At 49.6% G+C, this 19,342-nt stretch overlaps 1 protein-coding gene across 6 annotated transcripts in view; it reads right to left on the bottom strand.

Moving 5' to 3' along the window:
• The window catches only part of GAS7 (growth arrest specific 7), a 222,686-nt gene that overhangs the window by 122,789 nt on the left and 80,555 nt on the right, over positions 1 to 19,342 (bottom strand). For 3 of the 6 annotated variants that reach the window (XM_039501447.1, XM_039501442.1, XM_039501441.1), the window contains exon 1: positions 16,634 to 16,990. The exons of the other annotated variants lie outside the window; for them this stretch is intronic. Coding sequence is in view for 2 of the 3 variants with exons in the window: in XM_039501442.1 (XP_039357376.1) it covers positions 16,634 to 16,657 (24 nt within the window). In the remaining variant the exon portion in view is untranslated. Of the gene's footprint in view, positions 1 to 16,633; positions 16,991 to 19,342 lie in introns of those variants that run through there. 6 annotated transcript variants of the gene reach the window in all.

Here is a 19,342-nt window from a genome sequence, read left to right on the forward strand (position 1 = left end):
TCCTCAAAGTTTATCTTTGTTTTCAAAGCCAGGCAGTCCTGCTGGGGCCATCAGGGAGTTCACACCTTGTGAATTTTTGCAGTCCCCTCCCCAACCCGGATAGTTAAGCAGCTGCCTCCCCAGTTTGCTAATTTGATTATGGTACAACTCTACCTCAATATAACATGACCCGATATAACAAATTCAGATATAAAGCGGTAAAGCAGTGCACGGGGAAGGCTATGACTCGCGGATCAAAGCAAGTTCGATATAATGCAGTTTCACCTATAATACGGCTAAAGATTTTTTGGCTCCCAAGGACAGCGTAGAGGTGTATTTACCTTTTATGTAAATATACTTGTATATTCTCTCTTTGCTGAGTTTACACTGGAGACACAGCCACGCAGGTGGAACCACATTTATTTGTCCAGGGTGAGGTGACTTAAGCCCTACCTGCCAACTACATTTTAAGAACATATTTCCAGGGCGTATTTATAATTTTTCATATATCACCTGTGCATGCACCACACGATAATAATGACCAGTATGTCGCCAGTGTACACATAACACCTTCCACGATGCCTTCTAAACACAGGTTATGAAACCAGTGACCTTGAGTCTGCTGAGCTGGTCAGGCCAGCTGAGGCTGATTGCTAGTACCGGAAAGCCCTGGCCTTCAGGCATTGGGGTGCTTTTAGGGCCACATCTTGTGACCAAATGTGTTGGGGCAGTCCCAGTCCTGCCACATTACCAAGATTTGAGGCTCCCCACAGTAGGGCCAGTTCTTGTGATATTTGATGTTTTCCTTAAAGCCCCAGCTCCTGGAGTCAGGTCACTACAAGAGAATCTTCCATTTTAGAACCTCTATTTCTAACCTCTCTGGTTGTGAAGAAAAGCCAGGAAACATGATCCGAGCGGGACCCAAAGGCTCAAAAGCCAGGAGGTGAATAAACCTCCCAACACTGATTATTTTGAAAATTCCCTATATTTTATGCCAGTATTAGGGGGCCTGACTGCTGATTTCTAGCCATTTGGGGCTGGTGATACTGTTCCTAGGTCTCTCTCAGCAGGCTGAATATTGATGGCTATGGGACCATCCCGCAGGTCTGCTGAGCAGCCTGAGGGGAAGTGAAGGTCTCTGCCATGGCTCACTAGCTTTGCTGGGGTGCAGTTAGCACAACACTGGCCCTCCCTTTCCCATTAACTAGGGGCCAGTCAGTGACAAGACATCTCTTGTCCCCAAGCCCTCTCCACTCTGGCTGGGAGTGTCACTGTAAATGGGGGATGGGTGTGCTCTGGAAAAGAAACAAGGAGCTCTCAGCACAGGTGGGCAGCAGCACAAACGTAATGAGCCCCCGATGTTCCCATTTGGAAAAGCTCGGCTGCTGGACAGGAGGCCACCAGCAGCACCAGGTTCTTGCCTATTGAGAGTTACAGCAAACTCTTTGGCATAATTAATAGTGATGTTTCAAAGGAAATCAATGACACACAATTTGTCTGACAAGTCAGGATTTTTCTCCTAGACAGAGGACTCCCACATGGGCTCTGGGACTGTGAGGCACCACTGTATCAGCTGTGCAAGGGGGTGGGGTGAGGGACACTCTCCTGTGACACCCTCCTGATTGCAGCATGAGCAGGTTTTGAAGCAGTCTAGCGTTCAGCTGTTTGCACAATGAGAGCGTCTCCACTTCAGGCAGCTCTGGAAAGCAGCACATGGCTGGAGAGCTGGTTACTAGATCTGTGCAGACTGATTGGTGGCTGGGAGGTGGCATGTTCATGCCCCACTAGTGTCTGCTGCCTGCACACATCATGGAGCCCATCACGAATGCAAGGAATGCCAAGGAGTTCTCTGGCTGGGGGGCTTTTGAGTGGATCTTAAAATACAAGGTACTGTGGGGTCACTAAAAATTAAAGAGGCTTTGGCACTGTGACATTACACCCCATATTCTTCATAGAAATATGGTTAGGATATGAATATGACATAAGATATACTTTATGCAAGATGGCTCATGTAAGATATCACTGGAAAGGTTATGATTTACCAAATGTGATTATCCCATTTGTATGCATGTATCATTTCTGTACCTGAAGTCAGGAATATTGACTATATAACAATTACAACTGTGTGTACTTGGGGAAACGCCCACCAGACAGTAAGCAATCAGCCTTAATGGGCCATTAGAAAAAGACAATGAGTCTTTGAAGATGTGGATCTCCTATCTGCCTGGAGTGCCTTCCTGTGGACATTGCAAATAAACCTGGTTTCATAGTTGCTTTGACACTGCAAGGTCAGGTGATAAGATCATCTGATACAAAATACCACCTTGGACACTGCTGGTACTTTTCCTCGATAGGGGGATGGGGATCAGACAAAGGTTTCCCATCTTAGGTAAATCCTTTTTAAGGCTTGGGAGGGGGCCAATCTGGTCTCTCCTCCATTGCCTACCCAAGAAGAAAGATGCCTGAAAGTACCTGAGGGTTCAAAGGAACTAACCTGAGGGGAAAGACTGGGTCCAGACTGAGACAGGGTCTGGTCTGTAAGAAGAAATAACTGGAACTCTAAGCTACAAAAACTCTGCAACTGGCCTAAAATAACATTTAGGGTGAGAAATTACTTCTTGAAACTAGTCTCTTTAAGATCTTAAGCTTAGTGTGTGTGTTTTGTTTTATTTGCTCAGTAATCTGCTTTGTTCTGTTTGCTATCCCTTTTAATCACTTAAAATCTGCCTTTTATAGTTAATACATTTGTTTTATTTATTATTAAACCCAGTTTGTGCAATTTCTAACTGGGGTGTGGGGGGAAGACGTTGTGCATATTTCTTTTCACATTGAGGGAGAGAGTGAATTTTTAGGAGCTTGCACTGTGCAGATCTTTCTATACAGCGCAAGACAGTATTATTTTGGGTTTATTCCCCAAAAGAGGTGTACACAAGAATGCTGGGTGAATCCTCTCACACAGAGCTGACTTCAGTCTGTGTCTGCAGCTGGGTGTGGCCCTGTGTGTGTGCTGCAAGAGGATGGAGAGCCTAATTCAGCAAAACAGGGAGAGGGAATCCAGGCTAGTGGAGCAGGAGGGCCCAGTACATCAGGTGGCATCCCAGAAGTCGGGGGGAGGGGGTCTAACCCATCACAGCCACCAAGTCCCAGTTTGCCCAGCTCCCTAGGCAAAGCTTCCTTGCCCGCACTGTCGGTGCAGTGTGTGATCATTCCTATAGGTGGCTGCTGCCTTTTGGTGGTGCTCCACATAGTGAGCTTAGCTGTTTGCTTTGCTCTGACCGCCAGCTGTGGAGCCAGTTGATAAGCAGTATTCTCAGCTGACTCTCCTCCTAGGACTCCCTCGCCAGCCATGCTTTGCTCACCCTCACGAGCTCTCTCATTCATCACCAGAGCCACCACTCTGTGTTATATCTTCCAAACAAAAATGCCTATTCCTAGTTTGAATGGTTTCCCAGCCATGACTCAGAGAGGGCTCCTCATCTCCACTTTCTATCAATCTTGGTTTCCAAATGCTGCGATGTCACTGATCCTATGCTTGGCCTTGCTACAGTCTAGTGTCTGGAAGGACACTGCTGCTCATGAGCAGCCTGCAGGAGACAGGCTTCCAAATGGACGATGGTCAGCATGTCTTGTTTGACATGAGCTGATTCCTGTTTCGACAAATATTCCACTAGCTGGACTCTGTTCTGCCAGGTTCACCGTTTCTGTAGCTGGAATCACACCTGCTGTGGGCTTCAGGCAGCCACAGCAAGAGTTCCCGCAGCTCCAGCTGACAAGGAATTATCCCCCCACACTGATTCTCAGGATCAGTGGAAGGCCTAGGAGAGAGCCTCCTTTCCCAGTCCCTCCCCCAGGAGGCTCTGACTACATTTAGACTTCCAGTTGAGCCTTGAAGAGCACTGCCAGGTATAGCCCAGGCCCTTTGAGTAGCTCTCCTCCTAGTTAAAGCCAACCCACCTCCACCCCTCACTTACCATTTCGGAGCTAGTGGCTCCCCAGCGGGAATCTTCTCCGAGACAGGGCTGGCCGCAGCTCTGCATTGCTCAGGGGCCGAGCAGGGAAAGGACAAAGGACCTAGTTGTCAGATGAAGTCAGCTCACTGCCTGCTCGCTCTGGATGTGGAAAGCTTCCACGACATGGCTGAATCCCCAAGCAAGACTGGGGCCTGCTTCCAGGGCCCTGTGAAAAGCTCTGAGCATTGCTTTATTCTTGGCTGAGAATCCACAGGATTCACTCCAGACGGCCCAAATGCAAAGCTTCTGGGAGCATGAGAGTGGCTGTGCAGTGGTAGAGCACAATGGCCACATCTGTGCCACTGACCAGTTGCTTTCCTTGCACAGGCCAAGCGAACAAGTGCTGCTTTGTCAGTCGCTATGACCTTCTGGGTCCCCTCTGGTCCTGCTGGGGAACTGTCTCAGCCCAGTCCCATGCACAATGCCTGGCCTGCTGGAATGTAACATTGCAAAAGAAAAGAGCCCTGCTGGAGCAGCTCTGCCCTCCCTGCTGCCAGGCTGGGGTAAGTGCTGTGTGCTATCGGCGTGACAGCTCTGCTTCCAGGCCCCACAGGGACTCCTTGTTCTGGGCACTGTGCAGACACACCCCTCTCTCTCTGAATAGAGACGGAGAGGAAGAATCACTGTCACCAGTATAGAGACAGAGTAAGTGACCTGGCAGCCTTCCTCCCATCTCATGGGAAGGGGAGTTAAGAAAGTGCTGCTGGACATGCTCCCCCTGGCTGCTCCTTCACAAGGCAACAGCATCTCGGCCTTTCCCCGGCCTCACTGGGAGCGACTGGCATATCCATTAAAGTTCAGCCAAAGTCTCATTCCTGAGGGTGTGAAAGAATCATAGAAGATTTATGGAAAAAACCTTGGGAGGTCATGTAGTCCAACCCCGCTGCTCAAAGCAGGACCAACACCAAATAAATCATCCCAGTCAGGGCTTTGTCAAGCCAGGCCTTAAAAACCTCTAAGGATGGAGATTCCACCACCTCCCTAGGTAACCCATTCCAGTGCTTCACCACCCTCCTAGTGAAATAGTGTTTCCTAATATCCAACCTAGACCTCCCCCACTGCAACTTGAGACCATTACTCCTTGTCCTGTCATCTGCTACCACTGAGAACAGCCAAGCTCCATCCTCTTTGGAACCCCCCTTCACGTAGTTGAAGGCTATTATCAAATCCCCCCTCACTCTTCTCTTCTGCAGACTAAATAAGCCCAGTTCCCTTAGCCTCTCCTCATAAGTCATGTGCCTCAGCCCCCTAATCATTTTTGTTGCCCTCAGTTGGACTCTCTCCAATTTGTCCACATCCTTTCTGTAGTGGGGGGCCCAAAACTGGACGCAATACTGCAGATGTGGCCTCACCAGTGCCGAATAGAGAGGAATAATCACTTCCCTCAATCTGCTGGCAATGCTCCTACTAATGCAGCCCAATATGCTGTTAGCCTTCTTGGCAACAAGGGCACACTATTGACTCATATCCAGCTTCTTGTCCACTGTAATCCACAGGCCCTTTTCTGCAGAACTGCTGCTTAGCCAGTCCGTCCCCAGCCTGTAGCAGTGCATGGGATTCTTCAGTCCTTAGTGCAGGACTTTGCACTGGTCCATGTTGAACTTCATCAGATTTCTTTTGGCCCAATCCTCCAATTTGTCTAGGTCACTCTGGACCCTATCCCTACCCTCCAGCGTATCTACCTCTCCCCCCCAGCTTAGTGTCATTCACAAACTTGCTGAGGGTGCAATCCATCCCATCATCCAGATTATTAATGAAGATATTGAACAAAACCTCCCCAGGGGCCTTGGTGACAGCAACACCCCCCAAAAGGCAAAACCACCTGTGCTGCCAGCCAGAGACTGCAGCCTGGCAAGCAGTTTCCCAATGCCATTCCGCTGCCAGGCCTTGGAGGGGGACACCTCACCCTGCCCCTGCCTACTGTTGAGACAATGCATCCCTGCGCCAGAGAGCGTAGATTTTTTTGCAGCAGTACTCCATCAGGGGAAGGGTGCACACAGGAGCTGTCTTGTGCAGCCGTTGGCGCCTCCTGTAGCACGCGCACCCCCCAACCATCCTCTCAGTTCCTTGTCTACCACAGAGCTTGGCTGTGTAACTCCAAAGTAGAGGGGAGGAGGGTGGGTAGTGGAGCACCCACAGGGACACACATCTTGAAGAACCATCATTACTGCACAAGATGAGTAAATTCTTCTTCGAGTAGTAGTAGTAGTATCCCTGTGGGTGCTCCACTCTAGGTGCTTGAAGAGCAGTATCCCACCAGGGGTGGCAGGGGTTCGGAGTTATGTATAAGCGTGTGATGAGAGCACTGTGAGGCCAATGAGAGAATCCGAGACAAGGCCTTGGCTGATAGAGTAATGCTTTGTGAAAGTGTGCTCTGATGTCCAGGTTGCACCTCTACAAATGTCTATTAAGGGGACATTGTTCAAGAATGCAATTGATGTTGCCATGGCTTGTGTTGAGTGGGATCTGATGCCCACAGGGGGTCCTTTGTTATGTAGGTGGTAGCAAGTTTGAATACAGGAAGAGATTCATTTGGAGAGTCTCTGGGTCGATATTGTAGAGCCCTTGGAGCGCTCTGCTGTAGAGACAAATAGTCTCGGTGACTTGTTAAATGGTTTAGTTCTGTCCAAGTAGAAGGCTACAGCCCGTCTGACATCTAGCATGTGTAACATTGCTTCTCGAGAATCCTTATGTGGCTTGGGATGGAAGGCAGGTAAGCATATGGTTTGGTTAATATGAAAAGGTGTAGCCACTTTGGGCAAGAATTTTGGGTGAGGACATAACATGATTTTGTCTTTGGTAAATACCGTGTACAGTGGTTCAGCCATCAATGCTCTTATTTCGCTGACACGTCTTGCAGACATGATTGCCACTAGGAATGCGACTGTCATTGACATATGAAGGAGGGAGCAGGTTGCTAGAGGTTTTAAGGGTGGTCTTGTGAGTCATTTGAGCACAAGATTGAGATCCCATGGTGGTGTAAGTTGGCGTGCTTCTGGGTACATGTTCTGTATACCGTCGAGAAGGCACAGTGTAATCAGGTGAGTGAATATTGAAGCTCCTTCTATCTGTTCATGGAGGGCCGTGATGGCAGCCAGGTGTACTTTAATAGAACTTATGGTTTACCCCGTTTCCTTCAGTTCTAGTAGGTAGTCTAGGATCATAGATAGAGGCGCCTTGGTGGCAGCCAGCTGTTTTTGCTGACACCAAAGGGAGAATCTTCCCCACTTGTGGCAGTAAGTATTTCTAGTGGTGAGCAACAGCTATTTAGTAATACCTGTTTTACTTTCCCGAGCAGTTCAATTCTCCATGTTGGAACCACACAGGAGCCATGCTTTGAGATGCAGCTTCGCTGGGTTTGGATGGAGTGTCAGACCCTTGTTCTGGGACAGGAGGTCCGTCCGTAAGGGCAGCGGTTGTGGGGCCAAGTCTGTCTGGGCCATGTGGGGACAATGAGAATGATGTATGCGCTGTCGAGTCATATCTTGCGGATGACCCGTGGGATCAGTGGTATTGGCGGGAAGATGTACATGAGCCATGCATTCCACGGGATAAGGAAGTTGTCCCCTAATGACCCCAGCGCCAGGCCTGCCCTGGAGCAAAAGAGTGGACATTTGTAGTTTATTGCTGAGGCGAACAAGTCGATTACTGGGTGACCCCATTTTTGGAATATCATTCTGAGAACACTGTTGTGGATTTCTCGCTCATGTTCCTGTAAGAAGTACCTGCTGAGGTTGTCAGCTGTAATGTTTTGGCATCCCGGTAGGCATGATGCTGTGATGTTTATATTGTTGCGGATGCACAAGTTCCAAAAGTTCATGGCTTCTGTGCATAGCAAGGAAGTGGCGGCATGCATTATGTACTGCACGGAGTTCCAGGAGATTGACATGTAGTCAGGTTTCCGTCATGGACCACTTGCCTTGTACATTGTGGTGACCCAGGTGAGAGCCCCAACTGATCAGAAGGCGTCTGTTGTAATAGTCACTGATGAGGGATCTTGTTGAAAGGAATCCCTGAGCATACATTCCTTGGTTGTGTCCACCACTGTAGGGAGAGGATAACCTTTGGTGGTAGTGTCACACGTCTGTTGAGAGAGTGTTTGCTGGGTGAATAGACCGTGCTCAACCAGTGCTGCAGACAGCGCATATGGAGTCTGGCATTCTTTACTACGAAAGTCGTAGCTGCCATATGTCCCAGAATCTGAAGGCATGTCCTCACTGAAGTTTGTGGGCTGATGGTCACTGTGGAAATAAGATTTGTCAATGTAGTGAATCTGTGGTTTGGTAATACTGTCTTGGCTTGTATGGCGTCTAGGTTGGCTCCGATAAACTCCAGTCACTGGGTTGGTTCCAGGGTGGATTTATTTTCATTTATCTGTAGATCTAGCCGGTGAAACAAGTCTATCGTGGTCTTCAGCATGCATGCCGTTTCTTGTCAATTGACACCTTTGCGTAGGCAATCGTCTAAATAAGGGAAGATTATGACTCCTTTGCATCATAAATATGCTGCTACTACCGCGAGTGTTTTTGAGATTACGTGGGGAGCAGTGGATAGTCTGAAGGGAAGGACACTGTAGTAGTTGGGTCCTACTGTGAACCGCAGGAACCATCTGGGGGGCAGGATGAATGGTAATATGGATATATGCATCTTGGAGGTTGAGGGCTGCAAACCAGTCCCCCCATCTAGCGCTGGGATTATTGTGGCCAAAGTGACTATTTTGAACCTGTGGTTGCATACAAACCTGCTGAGTTTTCAGAGATCTAAGAGTGGTCTCCATCCCTCTCCTTTCTTCTCTGTCAGGAAATATTTGGAGTAAAAACCCTTCCCTTGGTATTGGTGTGGTACTGGTTCTACAGCACCCAGCAGTAGGAGATAGTCTACTTCCTGTTGCAGAAGGTGCTCGTGAGAGGGGTTCCTGAGGAGGGATGGGGAAGGGGGAGGGTGGGGGGGATGGTTGTGAAAGGGATGGTGTAGCCAGATTGTACGATCTCTAATATCCATTGATCTGTGGTTATCGCAGCCAAGGCACTGTAAAATGGGTGCAAGCAATGACCAAAGTTGTGGGATGGAGTATCTGTTGGTGCTAGAGGTGTCGTGAGGTCGTGCATACCCTGAACCAATTCTTCAAAATTGTGGCTTAGATGTAGATGGATGGTTGGACGAGGCCTGGTTATTTGGAGCTTGTCGTCTCTATGCCCATTGTTTGGGTCTGTTCTGAGTGAAGTATCATGGTGGTTGACAGTTAAACGAGGTGTCTCGCGACTTCTGGTATGGTGTAAAGCGTGGGCATTTGTCAGGTGGTGGGTGTATGCCTAGCGTATGCAGCATCACTCGGGAGTCCTTCATGGTATGGAGCACGTCGTCTGTTTGAGATGAGAATAGTTTATCCCTATTGAAGGGAAGGTCCTCCACTTTTAGCTGTAGTTCTTTCAGAATTCCCAAAGCTTGCTACCACTATGTTCTTCTCATAACCACAGCTGTTGCAGTTGTTCGGGCAGCTGTGTCCACTACATCCATTGAGGCTTGCAGTGCTGTGCGGGCTATTATCTGATCTTCATTAATGATGGCGTTGAGTTGAGGACATTTGTGCTCGGGGAGGTCTTCCACGAGCTCTTGTATTTTACTATAGTTAGAGTAATTGTAATTTGCTAGTAGAGCAGAATAGTTGGCAGCTCTGAGCAGAAGGGTGACTGATGAATAAACTTTATGCCCAAAGAGGTCCAGTCACTTGTGTTCTTTATCCTGTGTTGTGGAGCAGAAATGAGGCTGTTTACTGCGCTGATTGGCAGCCTCTGCTACCAGAGAACAGGCTTGAGGGTGTGAAAACAAAAATTCCATGCCTTTGGCTGGAACAAAGTATTTCCTGTCAGCCCTTTTATTGGTGGGTGGTGCCGATGCTGGTGTTTGCCATATGGCCTCCGCAGGCTCCATTATGGCCCTATCCATGGGGAGGGCGATCTTGGCCGATGATGGCAGCTGTAAGATTTTTAACAACTTATGTTGTTTCTCCTGCACGTCATGTTAGGCAATTTCTTGGCTGTTTGCTACTCTTTTGAAGAGTTCTTGAAACGATTTCAGGTCATATGGTACTATCAGGGTATTTGGAGTCACCGCTTCCTCTGGTGTGGAAGATGAGTGTGGGGCAGGTTGTGAATCATCCAGGTCTTCCTGTGATAGTATCTCTTCCTCTTCTAGCTCTGTCTCAGGGGGGTCAGAGGTTTCTCTGAGTGGTAAGGATGGATGTACTCTGAATCCTCTTCTGGCTGGGGAAGGGGGGCCAGAATATGGGTTCTAGTATGTGGCCCAAGGACCCCATTGTGGCCATTGCATGGGGTAAGGTGATAGCAGGTAAGGCCAGTGCTGTGCATACCAGGACTGTAAATGCTCAGAGGGATTAACGCTTAGGCTTCATAGCGTTCCATGTAGGTCTCATCTGTGATGGCAATGAATGTTGAGAGGAGAAGCGGTTGTGCTGCACATCACCTTCCTCACCACTATGCATGGAGATCGGTGCAGGAGATGAAGGATGGTACTGTGCTATGTAGCTCGGGGAGTGATTGGTGCCAAGTAGTGGTGACTGCGGTGCAGAAGAAACCGCTATGTCTGCATGATGTAGGAGTTACGCTGGTCCCACCTTAGGGTTGCAGTCGACCGTTGGAGCGCTGACTAGTGCCGGATTCGGCTTGTTCGCCAGCATCAAGTCTGGAGTCAGTGCCGGTGGTGGCAGCATTGATCGCAGTGCCGCTGCCTGTGTTGCGCTCAGTGGTGTAGCCAGGTGGAGGGAAGAGGGGGAGCGGAAAAAAAAAGGCACCACCCACTGCGGTGCTTTTACTAACGGGGCAGCGCTCTGGGTATTCAGCGGCACCTCAGTAGCGGGACCTTCACTTGCTCCACGGGTCTTCGGCAGCATTTTGGCGATGAAGCTTCAGTGCCACCGAAGACACCCGAAGGGAGTGAAGGTTCCGCCGCCGAAGACCCGAAGCTTCGCCCCGTCAGGAAGAGCGCCGCAGTGGGTGGGGCCTTTTTTTTCCCCTCCTGGATGAGTAAAATTAAAAAGGTGCCACTTGTGCTTGGTGGGGGAGTGGCCACTCCCTCGCTACCCCCCTAGCTATGCTCCTGGTTGCTCTCCACACCAGGGTGGTGGGTGCTGTGGAGGAGACTTGACGTCTCGACTCCGGTGCCACGCATTGGGGTTCGGCAGAGGTCCACTGAGGGACAGTGCCGGAGGAGCCTGGTGCCTCATAAGTGCTCTCTGGATGAGTGGAGCACTGAGGGTGAAGACCTTGCTAGGGAAGCTCTCTTTTTGTGAGAGTCCCTTGTTGGAGAGGTCGAAGCTTGCTTCCTGATAGTTTTGGAAGTTGGAGCCTTATCGCGTAGGGATCTTGGTTTTTGAGATCCCTAGAGGACATCTCTTGTGGAGGTTGGAAGGATTTCTCCATCAGAAGCATTTTCAAATGGAGATCCCTATCACGTCTTGCTCTTGACTTCAAGTTGCTGCAATGTATGCATTTTCTGGGAGATATGAGTTTCTCCCAGACAGCAGATGCAGGATGCATGGCCATCAGAGACTGGCATCGGTTCACGGCAGGAGTCACACTTTTTAAATCCTGTTGAGCCCAGCATGACTTCAGTTAAGCCTCTCCCCACTCTCGATAGATAAGGGTGGGAGTTAATTGCAGTGGTAAACTGTAGAGCTATTCCTAAATTGAGAACTAAGTAAAGATCTCACCTTTTTTTTTTTTAAGAAAAACCTCTAAGAGGAACTAATGAATCTATGGAACTATGTATAGACTAATAAGAAGTTCCTATGTAACTTATAACTTCCGCCCCCACCCCCACCCCAAAAGTATCAAGGAGAGCACAGCTGTGGAGCTCCGTCAGCAGCCAAGGACAGTTGAGAAGGAACAGAGGGGACGGTCGGGGTGCGTGCACTACAGGAGGCGCCAACAGCTGCACGAGACAGCTCCTGTGCGTGCCCCTCCCCGGACCGAGTACGGCTGCAAAAAATCTCCGATCTGTGGCGCAGGGATGCACCAACACCTAGAGTAGAGCACCCACAGAGACACCACTCAAAGAAGAACCTGTTTTATGTTTTATGTAAAACAGTGTGTTTTGGTTGAAGTGCTTGGGAAATCTGCTCAGGAACAAAAACTGGTGCATGTTCTCTCCACAGTGAGGGAGGGGCAACCTGGGTTATAAATGTACACAGCTCAGGCATCTGACCAGGGCAAGATGGTACAGTTCTGGGGTGCAAGGCTGGGGAGCTGGGGGGAACTGGCTGGAGCCTCCCTACTGTTTGTTTATGAGTGGCTGGGAGAAGCATTCACGTAACTCAGTTGGGTGTGTCCCTGCCTGTGGATGCCTGTGTAAATGCAGGAGCTGACAGATGTTTGTTGCTTAGCAACAACATCACAGTGTGAGAGGGAGCCCAGGTTGGTGGCAAAGAGGGCTCAGCAGTACCTCAATTCAGGTTGCACCCTGGGAAAACCCATCACACTGTGTCAAACCACTGGAACAGAGTGCAGGGAGTGAACAGGGAAGCCTGCACCCTGATCACTTAACTGCCAATCTGTGCCCCGGAGGAAGCTGATTGGGGTAATTAGCTAACCGGGCTGGGTGGGATAAATAGATCATCAGCCCAAATCAGATAAAGAGGCACAGGAAGGAAGTGCCTGGGGGGAGAGAGAGGAACAGGGCTAGCTGCACCAAGTCACACAGTGGCCTCAGGGAACGGAGACCTCCATTCTCCTCAGCTCCTGCAGTGCCTCAGAGGATATTGTAATAGGCTGCTGCACAGGGACTATAGTGGTATTGGTGGAGAGAACTCAAAATCAGTGGCATTGTCATTGCACAACTTGTGCAATCAGCACAGTTTATGCAGGGCAAGAAGACAAGGGCGAAGGCGCTCCCTGTAACACAACCCTTCAGTCAGAGACAATCGCCACTTTGTGTGGAGGTGTCCATATGCTGGAAACATCACGTGCCAGAGAAATTTCAGGGGAATGGTTATTTCTTTCCTGGAAGCATGAGGAACCAACTTTGCTTAAAACATCCTGCTTGTGAAATACTGAGCAGAGGCGGAAGTGGCATATCACGGACAAGCTGTGGGTGGGGCAGGGGGAGGGGGAGGGGGAGGCTGGCAGGGCTGGGTCAGGCAGGCAGAATGTGCTGTTCTGCTTCATGCTGCCAAGCCTCCCACCAACACTGGCACACCCACACACCCAGTGCAGTGCCACCAAGGGCTGGGCAGAAGTAAGGAGTCCTGGCTTTGCAGCTTCCCATAGCCAAGAAGTAGCATGTTTGCCTGGGATGTACTATGTACAAGGGCTGTACTATGCACAAGGGAGTATCCCCGACTCTCACAACCTGAATTGCAAACAGTCCCAGGAGAGGCAAGGATGATCCATAACACCACAATAAAATCATACATGAAGACAGGAGCTGCAGGTCTAGACCTTCAAGGCTTAGTCCTCCACAGGATCCCTTCCCACTAGTTGGTTTTTGCACTCAAAGCAGGGATTCACCCTCTCGGCATGTACAAAGCACTCAGTGTCTCCTCCCCCAACATGCAGCACTTACTCTGAGCACAGAATGGATTAAAGTTAATCTGTTAATTAGCTGAGGAGTTAAGATTCATTGTAAAATAGGCACTTAAAGAACTGTAATGCCCTGTATCACCCCTTGTCTTTTGACAGAGGGAATTCTTCATGTGTTTCTCTGATGGAGATTTTATGTGCCACCTCTGCTGACAGAGAAACTTTGTTATGTAAAATAATGGCGAAAAATTACCATTAATCCTAAATATTTCTTCTCAGCCATTACCCCTTGTACCAGATCTACCCCACAGGGAGGGCAGGAAGACGAGGCAGGGGGTCAGCAGGGGATGCAGCAGACAGAAGGCTCAGAAGAATGGAGGGGGCATGGTCAGTGGGAATTTCCAGGGGGTGTGCAGGGAAACATCAAGCACAAGAGGACGGAGGAAGTGGGGGGCGCACTCATGCAATTCGCAATGCACTGGCTGTTTTACACAGCTCCCCAGTAGCATGTGGCAGTCTGCGCACACCGGTGAAGCTGAGCCGAGAGGTGAACTTTTCAAAATAATTTCAGGTTGAGAGTTCATCTCTTCAGATCACTATCAAATGTATTAAAGCCATGACCGCTGATTTACAGCTGCCCACCTCATCTTACTGCAGCCCTGTGTGCGTGTGTGCACGCGCTGAATGCCCTCCTCACAGAGTAGTTTTCCACGGGACCCTGTCCCATTCAGTGCACAGGAGGAGTAGTTCTTTGTATCCTCGGCCCAAGGGAGACAGCCCGGCAGTAGTGCCCAGGCAGTGCTCTTCTTCCCTAAACCAGGCAGGATTGAGGAAGAATGAATTCCAGAGAGGAGCCAGCCTCAGAGGCCAAAGACACAAAAGGCAGGAGGAGAAGGCACAGAAGCAGCCTCACTCAGTAGGTGCTTCGGCAGGAACCACTGGACATTGATGATACCACTTGCTGCACCCTGGCCATTCTCTGCCCTGTGCTGATTTACTGTTTGGTCCAGCCCCCTCACACCACTTCACTCACAGTCTCTTCACCTCAGCCTGCCTCCCTCTTACTGCCCTCCTCCATCTCCCCTGCCCTGTCACCCTCCCTAGCTCTTCCTGCCAACGTCCCCTCCTCCTTCCCTTGTCTCCATTTAGCTGATCCCCTTCCAGCAATACTCTACCCAAACAAATGTAAATGGCAGGACCACAGTATTTGTCATCCGCAAGGTTGAGACCTTTAGATCTGCTGCACAGACCTCAGCCACTTGAGCTACTGAGTAACTGGTAGCAGTAATAGGCTGTTATCCTCTCTGTTAACCAACCACTTGAGGGGGGAAGTGACACATATTTTGCTAGTGGGATTCACAGTATTTGCTAACAGCAGAGAATGTTGGACTCAAGGATCCCCTCCCCCGCTCCGAACCGCATGTTGTCACCAAAGGTCAAAGTTATGTCAGTCTGGGTGCCTTACGTGCATTTCTGGACTTTATCAGTGTTTGGGTTTCATACTTTGAATGTCCTGGGTTCATAACGCCTGTGTTTGGGTGATGACATCATCCCTGTAAATGTATTCCGCCCTAAACGACTGCTGTGTACTCCCAGCCCTAAGTCTTTCTGTACAAAGATTTTGTTGACAGCACTAAAAAAAATTCCTCAACTACTCTCTCCTGATGATTTCTGAATCCCAAATTGAAATGACAATCTCTCCTTCCCCTGCATGTAATTGTTGTCCTGCTTCTAGGTTAAGCTAATACGGAGAGTCAAACAAATCAGGTTAAGCTAATACAGAGAGACAAACAAATATGCCAAATGACATAAACAAGCCCACATGAAAGCAGCTCTGAGCTTATTAAAGCGTATAAATGACTGGGATCGACTAGGGGGAAAGAAATGATTTCCCCTGTTTGGCATACATTCCGGGTGTGACCATAAAGGACAAAGACAAGAGTTCAACTGACAGCGCCTCTCCCTGACTGCTCTGCCTGATGCCAGTGCACAGTCAGTGCAAAGCCCACCTCCCAGGAGAGGGGGGAATTTGGGGCTGGGGCTGCACCTCCTGGAAGTGCAACATGCACAGGTGCATTCTGGGGGGTGGGGGGAAGGCAGCAATGGCTGTCAGATACTTTTGTGCCTGGAGGAGTCCGGTCGAGAGCCAACATAAAACAGTAGATTCTAAATTACATATATTTACATAAATAGGCATTAATTTTCAGCCACACTGCCTATTTGTCCTGTTCACACCCACTTCATGCATTCATTGCATACATCTCAACTAGCATTGTTAAAGACTGCATCATAATTCATTAGTATTATTTATCTGTGTTATTGTAGCACTTAGGAAGCCAAGTCAGGTAGCAGGGTCCTGCTGAGCTCGGTGCTGCACAGAAACAGGACACAAAGATGGTCCCTGCCCCAGATTGCTGCCAAAAGACACGAGATGGAGCCAGAATGGCAGGGGAGTACAAGACATAACGAGACAGGGCTGGTTAACATGACCAGCAACCTGGCTGGTGTAAAGCTTTGGTCCATATGCACATGGGACAGGGCTGAACTAAGGCTGTACGAACACAGACTAAGAGCCAGCTCCTGCCCTGAAGATTTAGTCTAAACAGACAGACAGACAAGAGAGGGACAGGAACAGAGCGGCGAAGCGACCTCCTAGTCACCCAGCAGGCCAGCTGATAGATGTAAACTAGTAGGTTAGTTGAAAAGGATCAGAAGATGGCCCTCGAGAGTATGTAGCATTGTTCCTGGGCTTTGCAACACCATTACAACTGGCAGTTGTGTATCTTGAAACCCTGGCAGAGGCACAAGGGAAGGAGGGAGATGCGGCAGTTGACCTAATAAGCCTTTTCCACCTCTCATTTGTATGATTTTTCAAGGCCTTTTTATTATGATGGTTTCCAGTTCTTCTATGGCAGGAGAATTATTGACAGGATAATTGATGAGAATTAGAAATCACTGTCTAGAAGTGCCTACACAAGGAGAAAATTGTCTAGCCAGCAAAGGCAGAGCAAGAGCCAATGGCTGGAAGCTGAGACTAGAGACATTTGAGGCGGGAGCAAAGGCACAAATTGTTGATTGTGAGGGTAAATAACCCCTGGAACAACTTACCCAGGGCCCTGGTGGATCCTCCATCTCTCCGAGTCTGTAAATCAAGGCTGTCTGTCTCTTTCCAACAGCTCTGTTCTGACTCAGCCACAAGTTATTGGCTGGATGCAGGCGTCACTGGGCGAGGTTCTCCGGACTGTGTTCTGCAGGAGGTCAGTCTGGTTGAGTCCCTTCTGGCCTTAAAATCTCTGGCTATGACAGTGTGGCAGAGCTGGGAGAAGAATAGACACTCCGCCTCTTCCTCTCATGCATGAGAGTGACAATTGTCTCCTGCAGGGGAATACCCGAATGCATTGGCCCATTAAGGAACTAACTGTCTGCAGCGTGTCATTGGAAGAAACAAGGGATTTTAAAGTTGTAGGAGCAGGAAAGACATGTAACTGCAGGGACTCCTCCTACTCCCCTCTGCACTTGCAGAACTGAAAAAGGGCTACAGTATCATTTGGAAAAAGTTCTTTTGAAACTTCCAACCCTGAGCCCCTAAGCTTCTACCCTGGGAGTGTTTGCAGGGAACTACATGCCCACAGCCAGATCAGGGAGGCACCAGGACATCTAATGACAATCACTCCATGCCTGATTTGCCATCCCTGACAAGCCCTCTCCCCCCCAAGTCAAGCGTTGTCTGTCAGGACATGTAGGCAGGCCCCTGCCACTCCAGGAGCTAAGATCACAGCCTGTCACAGAGAAAGAGGCAGCAAATGTGGGAGAGATCCCAGCGAGAAACAAAGAAGTCAGCATCTCTGAACACAGCTCCTTTGAGAGACAGGAAGCGCTGGAAGGTGGTGGGGGAGGGGCTAACTACTTTCACTGAAACCTTGCACCAGAGCTCCCACAGCCACATAACCAGAGACCAGACTCCGAGCTCGGGAGACCCAGGCAGAAGCATTCCATTATGGCCAATATACCAGGACGAGAAATCAAGTAACTTCTCAGAGCACATTGACAATTAGCCCTCCAGTGGCATCACACATCCACCCACCCCCAATACGGGTATCTGAACTTCAGCAAGAGAAGACAACTAATAGAGTCTTATAGATTCCAAGGCCTGGAGAGACCACTGTGACTGTGTAGTCTGACCTCCTGTCCACCAGGCCAGAGAACTGGCCCAGAGTCATTCCTTTTGAACAAGAGCATCTCTTGCAGAACAGAAGCCGCAGCGCTGAGGCCTGTGCTGCCACCTCTCACTCCCAGCACTTCGGCTGTGCTGTATGTGGGCAGCCCTGCAGCAGAGCCAGCGTCCATGCAGGGCAGCTGGCTCAGCAGGCTACCTGCAGAACTTGCCCTTCCTCTCAGACTTCCACCCAACCCAGGGATTATTTGCAGGGTCCTGTTGCAGTTACTCTTCCCTGGAGGTTTGCCAGTACCCAGAGAAGCCAGTATTGCTCAGTGCATTCGGCAGAGTTTCACAGCCCGGCTGCCAGCCTGAGCCCTCTCTAGCCATGACAAGGTGGAGGTGTCTCGCACAGCAAAAGCTGACTGCGGGAACTCGTGCTGCACGTGGCCCCTGAGCCCTTCCAAGCTGGGTGACCCTGTGAGATGAGTTCAGCTTGCTCAACAGAGAAAAAATGTTTCCCATTTTCAAACGACAGGAAAAGCCACATTAAAAGGAGGGATCCTAGAGAGGAAACATCTGTGTAAGTCACCAGAGTTGCGGTAGCTCACAGCACATGCTCGCAAAGTCAGGGCTGGAGCTTTGCCAGAGAAACACAATTCGAGTTAGCACATCCAACCCCCGCCCCCATGTGCTCGGTGCCAGCTGATGTCACATGTTCTCAGCTGAGCTAGGAAAGGGCACTAGTGACATTTGCACAGGACACTAAATTAGGAGCATCTTTGACCCTCAGTGGGGGCCGAGAAGCAGTACAAAGTGACCCCCAGCAGCAGTGTCACTCTAAGATTCCAGCTGGACAAATGCCACTGATCCTTCGGGGGTAACAGACCCCACACCCCTATTGCATGGGAGGGAGGAAGCTTGGAGGCAGCAACAGGGATCCTGAGGACCTAATTAGACATGAGTTTGCAATGTGATAGAGCACCAGCGTAAACGGATATTTAAAGTGCACACACAAAGGCATCCAGGGGAGAGACAGGTTCGTCCCTCTATACAGGGCTGAGGTGCAAATGCACCTGCAACAATGGGGTCTGTTCTGGGCAACTCATCACTGGGAAAACAATGACCAGCTGGGAGCAGTTCCGAGCAAGGCAGCAGATGCGGAGAGCAGCCTGGAGAAACAGATCCAAGTCTCTGGCTCCTATTGTCCCAGGCAGCCTGGTGTGCTAACAAGGGGAGATGTAAAGCTTAGGGAATGAGACAAATATCTGCAGGTGTAACTCAGGAAGGAGATGGGTGTGTAATGGGCACAAGGGGTAGGACTAGAAGTAACAAGAACCATCCTCTGGCATGTGTTTCTAATCCCTCCCAGCTGAGGAGCTGTAAGGACTTGACTCACCACTCACAACCCCCCAACACAGGTCACTGCAGCTATCTAGTGGAGCCTGAGCTCTGAAACCCAGCAGAAATGTCTACACTGCTATTTTTAGCCCTGTAGCACATAAGAACATAAGAATGGCCATACTGAGTCAGACCAAAGGTTCATCTAGCCCAGTATCTGTCTACCGACAGTGGCCAATGCCAGGTGCCCCAGAGGGAGTGAACCTAACAGGCACTGATGAAGTGATCTCTCTCCTGCCATCCATCTCCATCCTCTGACG

The sequence above is a fragment of the Mauremys reevesii genome, linkage group 15 (assembly GCF_016161935.1).
Source record: "Mauremys reevesii isolate NIE-2019 linkage group 15, ASM1616193v1, whole genome shotgun sequence".
Taxonomy (NCBI): Eukaryota; Metazoa; Chordata; order Testudines; family Geoemydidae; genus Mauremys; species Mauremys reevesii.